Source organism: Empidonax traillii, unplaced genomic scaffold, assembly GCF_003031625.1.
Source record: "Empidonax traillii isolate 1590-97213 ecotype Southwest subspecies unplaced genomic scaffold, ASM303162v1 scaffold5812:size7091, whole genome shotgun sequence".
NCBI classification, from domain to species: domain Eukaryota; kingdom Metazoa; phylum Chordata; class Aves; order Passeriformes; family Tyrannidae; genus Empidonax; species Empidonax traillii.
The window spans coordinates 1-6,992 of record NW_020961005.1 but is presented as its reverse complement, the minus strand read 5'-3'; the positions used below and the strand labels follow the sequence as shown (position 1 = coordinate 6,992).

Below are 6,992 nucleotides of genomic sequence, written 5' to 3'. Positions count from 1 at the left end.
AGAATCAGGCTTTTCCTAAACCTACCATCACTGCTCCACTATGGAATGATATATGTTCACCTCGGTCAAAGCCTTTAAAGCTACAAACTGTTCTGACAGAGTGTTCCCTTTAAGACTGGAAAAGCTCGACATACGGCACTTAAACATATTTTCCTCAAAGGCACTCCCTTGTGATCTTTGCCACCAACCCCCCTCGCCTACGACGACTTCAATCAAATGTGGTGTTTTTAATAATAATAATAATAATAATTACTGTTTTTATACAAAAAGCTGCTTTTTTTTTTCAGTGTTGTTAAAAACCACGCTTGCATCCGGCTCAGCTCTGGGACAGGTCTTCTGTGCTGATGTGCAAGGTGACGGGCTCGCCCACGGTCCCGTAGCTGAGGGTCCTGGTGGAAACTTCGGTCTTAAAGCTGGGCTGGCCGCTGTCGGCCGAGCGCTGCACTTCGGTGCAGAAGGAGGGTTTCATGGTGAAGGAAGGGCCCGGGGCAGCCCCCGCCGCCGCTGCCGCCGAGCGGGAATCGCTCACACGGAAGGACACGTTGGAGGGCGACACCCGCGACGCCGACACGAAGACGCCCCCAGGGACATGCTCCTGGTACCGGGTGAAGAACCTCCGGCCGGGCTCGGCCACCACGGGCCTCCCCACGTTCAGCAGCACCGGCTTCCCCACGGTCGGCTGGCCGATCTCCGCCTGCAGCACCGAGATCTCGCAGGGCCGCTCCGCCGCCCGCCTCTGCTCGTCGCACCCGTAGGTCTCGCCCTCCCGGGGCACGTAATCCTCCAGGTCCTCCAGGGTCAGGATTTTGCCGTTGCGGGTGAGGATCTTGCGGTCCCGGGCGCTGATGTCGTCCTCCCGTGGCTCCTCGGGCTCGTCGACGATGACGACGCTGTCCTCCTCGTCATCCTCCGGTACCGCTTCGGGTACCGCCTCATCCGCAGGCCAAGACACATCCAGCTCATCCACCTCCTCCTTAACCTCGGGACTGTCCAGGGAGAACACAACTTCGTGCTGGTCTCCGGCAGCTGCCTCAAAACTGAAGACCAAAGGTTCCCCCCCGCAGGCGAGCAGTGGGCAGGCGGCGTCTGGCCCACAGTCAGGCCTCGTTTCCTGCGGGAAGCTCTTCCCTTCGGAGCCACAATCCATGAATGAATCGTTTCCCAGTTGCTGGGACCCACACGGGGAGTTTCTGTCTTCGCTGCTGACCTGAGGCCCTTCCTGCTCGGTTGTGTAGACCAGGGGCTGGATGTCACCTTCGGAGAGCCCCTCACTGGGCAGGGGTTTTGACTGTTCCACCAGCTTATTATTGGAGTTGTTTGTGTTTGGATCATCTTCTGGGGAGCGCCTCGGCCTCGAGCTGGGAAAAGTGAATGTCAACACCCCTGACTCATCCTTTTCTTGTTTCACTGGGGAAGAGCCTCTTTTCCTTGCGGGTTTGGGCGATTTTTTCACCTTGAATTCAATTATTTCTTCCACTTCGACCCACTTGGGCTTTTTCTCCTCCGCCTTGCTCTCCACGACCTCTCTCGCCGCTGCTCCTTGCCTGTCCTCCGGTTCTGTCACATAAAGCCTGGGCACAGCAGACTTGGGTGCTGCCTCCTGGTCGTGCCTGTGGACAGGCTGCCTGATCTTGGAGACATAAACCGGCTCCGGAGTCGGCTCCGCCCTCGGGGAGCGGGAAGGAGAATGACCCGAGGGAGAACGTGCAGGAGAAACCCTTCCCCTCTGTCTTGGGCTCTTCACCACAGTGGTTATGGTTTCCTCTCTGATGGCAGAAAGGGTTGGAACGGAGTTGGCGGGAAGGTGAGACTTTTTTTGGGGAGCCACACTCCATCAGCACATGCCGTGGCGGCTCAGGGCGCTGCAGTGGGGTTAGTTCTGGGAGCACTCCAGCCTTTGGTGAAGCAGGTCATGTTGGGAGGGGGACACACACACACACACACCTCACACACCCACATGCCCATCTCCACCTCCTTCCTGACCCAGGGAAAACCTCAGTGCCTCTTGCCCAGGTGAACCCCAGCCCCAGCAACTCCTTGGGTGCAAGAGCAGGTCCAGCTGAGAATGTTCTTCATGTGCTTGTGGTGACCATCTACGCTTCTACTCTGGGCCCACAGAGAAATTGCACCCCGACATTTTAAACACTTTAACCTTTTCCTGAGTATCCTTGGCTGAAATCCTGGATTTATCCACCTCAGTGGCTAAATGCCCTTTATTACAGTAGGCTCAGCAACTTTCTCTTTTTTTTTAAATAAATGTAACATATCTCTGTTTTGTTTGTCAAAGACTCTTTTGAGGCCAGAGATTTGCATTTCCACATGCAGAATAATGCATTAAAACCCTTAACATGTGGAGACAACCAGGAAAAGAAAGGCAGAACATTTCCTGCACGAGTCATCTGTGCCGAAGTGCATTTATTTTTACTCTTCACTGAATCATTGTAGCAGACACAGCCTAATCCTACTAACTCCAACTGACACAGGAATACCAAACCAACTTGTGATGCACAGTTATGATTTCTCAGCATATTTCTGCTGGCCTTACTTTGGATTTTTTGACATATTCAAAGCAGATGGGACTTCAGGGATGGTGTAGAGGCCTCATCCTTGTAAAACATTCAAGGTCAGGTTGGACAGGGCTCTGAGTAACCTGATCTGGTTGAAAATGTCCCTGCTCAATGCAGGGGTTTGGACTAGATCAGCTTTAAAGCTCTCTTCTACCCCAACATCTAAACCCAGACTTAAATGCCTTTAATTTATATATTTAACGTGCAGTTTTTCCTGCAGGTTTTTTCTGTGGTGTTTCTCACGTGGCAAAACCTGCAGGTGAGGACAGTGTGTGCTTTGCAAGCACAAGGAAGATAATGCTCTACAGCTGGTTCTGTGGAAATCACGGGAAAAGCTCATTTTTCTTCTTTCTGTGTCGAGATTCAGTCCCTCCCTCCAAGGAATGGGATTAAAAAAAATAGAATTAACTTAGAGGTAAAAGCAATGGCCTGAACTGAGTTTATGAATCCAGGCTGGTTTTGCCTTCTCCTGGGGAGAACAGATTTCTTTCCACCATCAACCTTTCCCTTTGAGGACGAGGTGATGTCCAGAACTGGATCAGCTACAGCAAGATTTATTTCCTTCCAGAACATTCTCTCCTGCTCATTTCCACTCTTTACTTGTTCCCCCAAGGTGTTTTTTTTTATAGACCTTGAAGGTCTGTGCAGAGCCTTCAGAATGGCCACAGGGCCTTCCTGAATTCCACAAAACCGAATCATTTTAGATAAAGATGAAGATGAATCCTCGTGTCCTTGCTCCACATTTTGCTCTACATTGCAAGGTTCAAGAGGTTTTGTTTTTTTTGGGGGGAGGTGTTCTGGGATTTGCAGATACAGACATGGTTCAATCCCATCTCTCAATTGTCTCTTATTTTCTGCCAGTAGTTTCAAAGTTCCTCAGCTCCCTACACAGTAAGGGGAGCTGGAATGTCCCTTGGAGAGTTGTTCCCAAATTTTACCCCATCAGTGTCCCAGTTCCAGCTGAGTCCACTCTTACAAGTTCATGACCTCAAGAGGAAGGGAACTGTTCTGAGATCCTGATCATAAATTTACCAACCTCTTTCGAGGCTGCAGCCCTTTAATTTAGGAATCCCTTCTTCTTATGAGCCCCTGATCCCAAATGGACCAAGTGCCTGGATCTTCAGAGAGAGTCGCCACAGAAAAGGATAACAAAAATAAAAGAAAAGCAGCTCATATGGCAACTTTAGTTGCCATTTCACATGTTCTGCTCATTAACAAAAGTCAAATAAGTCAACTTAAACATCATGTCCAAGTCAAGGACTGATTTTAGCTATAGTACAACTTTGGAGGTAATCCATTTTCCCAAAACATCCATTCTATAATTATTTACTGCCATTAGGACATGATTTGAATAGTTTTGAGGTGCTCTGAAGGCATATGACACAAGAACAGTATTGCCCTTCCAGCACATGAAGCAATTTTAAAATGTATTTCTTTTTTATAATGTATTTCATTTTTATAATGTATTTCTTCATGATACTTAAAGAAGACAAATCGAGATTTTAATGAGCTTCTGGTTTACATATGACTGAGAAAATACTTCCTTCTGCTGCAAATTATCTATGATATAGGTATCCAATATAAACGAGGCTCAAAGTATCCTAAAAACACCATGACATTATCAGGACACAAATTTAAATCAGAAATACAAGGGGATAAAAACATTCATCTTCCTTCTGCTTCATCATAAAAGGCTTTCCTGAGAAGTTAAAAATAGAAAGCCACAAGAAACCACTGTGAGTTATGACATCCTTGTTAAATTTATAGATATTTGCAGGAAGACAGTTCTCAAAGCTGGCTTGTTTTCAACACTGAATATTTTTCCCGTGTAATATCCTCAAATACCTGCCCCAGGCTGTGTCTGAACCAGTGCTGCTATTTTTTTGAAATGGATTTAAAGTTTTTTTTTTTTTTTTTATCTCAAGGTGATGACTTGACATAGCTCGGAATTCCGTGGGATCCAGCGGGATGGGAACGAACACACTTGCGTGGCCAATGAACACAAGCTTGTTATTGGATCATGCAGAGGCAGCAAAGCAAAACACAAATGTTACAAAAAAATAAAAAAATTAAAATGAAAATTAAAAAAAAAAATTAAAAATCAGCACTTACATGATGATGGTTTTCTTGGGCACTTTAGTCTCTTGTTCAGTGACTACAAAGAGAACAGTATGAACAGCATGGGGTTAAAGAAAGGCAAAAGCTGAAATGATTAAATTATCTTTGCTCAGTTAATCAAAATAAACGGGAGTGAAAAACCACCCAACTGTACCATCCCATCCATGCTTTCTGTGGTTATTTCCAGCATCATCTTTAGTGTTTCTGAGCAAGAATGAGAAGCCAGAGTGTTCTCTGAGCAGTGAATGATTTAGTTTTGAAATTAAATATTTGGTGCAGAGAGAGAGAGAGAGATGGCAAAAATCTGTTTGTTCTGCCATTTTGGTTTGGCAGGTCAGAGTTAAAGGTCCTCATTTAATATTTTTATACTATAAATAAGGAAGTGATGGTGTCAGAAACCTGAAAATGCCTCGGCCTGGAAAATCGTGGAGAGCTGAAATTCCTTCAACTGGGATTTCACTGCCTAGAAAAAGAGTTTCCCCAAACACTGAATTTTTGCCAAGCTTTTGTGGACTTGATTTAAAACCCAAGCTGATAACAATGGCAACTAAAATCATTATCATCAGTACAGAAAATCAGCATTAAAAAACCCCAAATCCTAGGAAATCCAGGAGAGCCCTGTGATCCATCTATCTCTGCTCCTTTTTTTGCCTCTTTTTTGCCCTAATTTGCAATTTTTCCTGACCCTTCTCCCACAACAAACTGGAAGCTGTTGATGCCTGTTAAGATCAAAAGTAATGACTGAATGATTCTGCAAGGATTTCTTAAAACTGACATTTTTATGAAGCAGAAAAATACCATTTGAAGAGCTAATTGAGATTTTTCAGCAGCTTTCCCATCCTAACTGCTGGAATAAAATTAAGGCACTGTTTGAACCAGGCTGTTTTCACTCTGAACTGCTGAACTTGTCTGAGATCTAGAAAAAAAAAACACCAGCAAGCCCCACTTTTTATTTAATAAACTAGTAAAATTTAAAAAAAACAACCAAACAAACATAATTTAATCCTCAAAGCAATTTGTCTAGCAATTGGTTTTCAATTTTCCATTTTCCAATCAATAAGATCTGGTAATTCTCGCTTGGTGCAATTTAAGTGAACTGCCACTTAAAAATACCTCTATAAAATCACAACCACTTCTTGCCCAGAGTGCCTGTTTTATTTGCTAAATAACTGGTGATTAGTGCTGATGTTTTCAGTGGTGCCCCAAACCTGCCCTGACTGAAAATTAAAAGTACATTTGCAATATTAGATGGGATATTTTAACCTAATTTTCCCGCTGCTTCACTTCCAAGGGCTCTTTCCTGCCTCAGGTGAAAACACAAATCCCAGCATAATGAAAAAGGAATTTGGAGTAAATATTGATATTAATGTCTGACCTAGAGCTCGTGTTTTCATTGCAGAGCTTTGTCTCATTGATGCCTGGAATGATTTCCTGTGGAATTGCAGGAATTGCTGCAGAACTGGGTGGGTTTACACAAAATCTGTTTGGAAATTTGACTTTACGCTTTTCAGGGAAAAAAAAAAAAGGGCAAAATTGTTTTCAAGTATTTATCTCTGAGCACAATTACAATATGGCCATTTAACCATCCTTAAGTCATAATTTTTTTAAAATAATTTAACCGCTTTTTTAAATGGTGGAATGATAATTACACAGCGATGGCAGATGAACTGAGTGCTCAAAAAATCCGCTGCGCCCAGGTTTGAGATTTTCACTGAATTTTCAAATAATATTGTGCAATTTTTATGTATCTTTTATAAAATCTCATCAAATAATATCACAAAATCAACCCATAAGTGGTGTCTGAGTGAAGAGTCTTAGAGAGTGAAGAGTCCTGATGTAAATAGGTGTTAATTAATTTGATTATACACCTGAAAATAGGTGTCTTATACAATTATTTTAACAGCAACTGCTTTGAGATGAGAATTAAATAATACAAATTAAATAATTGAATACATTTAATGAAATCTCAAAAAGTCTGTGAGGAAAAGCCTCTTTTATGTTTATTAATGTCCGCTCTTGCAGGTCTCCCAAACTACACTGAGCACAACATTTTTATATGTGACAGGTGTCAAAGGGCGTCAATATTCAAAAGTTCAGCAGGCCTGGGATGAGAAAGCTGAAAATAAAGTCAATTTTTTTTTTTAATGTGTTATCCAAGGTGTGAGGGAGAGGATTTGAGCAATCCTATGTGAAGGATAGAACCACACGAAAGTAGGATGAGAGAATTTGGGTTTCTCTTTTTGTTTTAGGTTTTTGTTTTTCTGTTTTGTTTTCTTTTTTTTTTTCTTTTTTTTTTTTCTTTTTTCC

The 6,992-nt window shown here is 43.4% G+C and overlaps 1 protein-coding gene across 1 annotated transcript; it reads right to left on the bottom strand.

Annotated features, from left to right (window-relative positions):
• Window positions 1–255: 255 nt before the first annotated feature.
• Window positions 256–4,747, bottom strand: LOC114073251. The gene is made up of 2 exons (XM_027911040.1): window positions 4,680–4,747; window positions 256–1,766 (listed from the first exon to the last, which is right to left on the bottom strand). Exon 2 carries the CDS (start codon window positions 1,145–1,147, stop codon window positions 317–319), a length of 831 nt encoding a protein of 276 aa, XP_027766841.1. The 5' UTR covers window positions 1,148–1,766; window positions 4,680–4,747; the 3' UTR covers window positions 256–316.
• Between the last annotated feature and the right edge of the window lie 2,245 nt (window positions 4,748–6,992).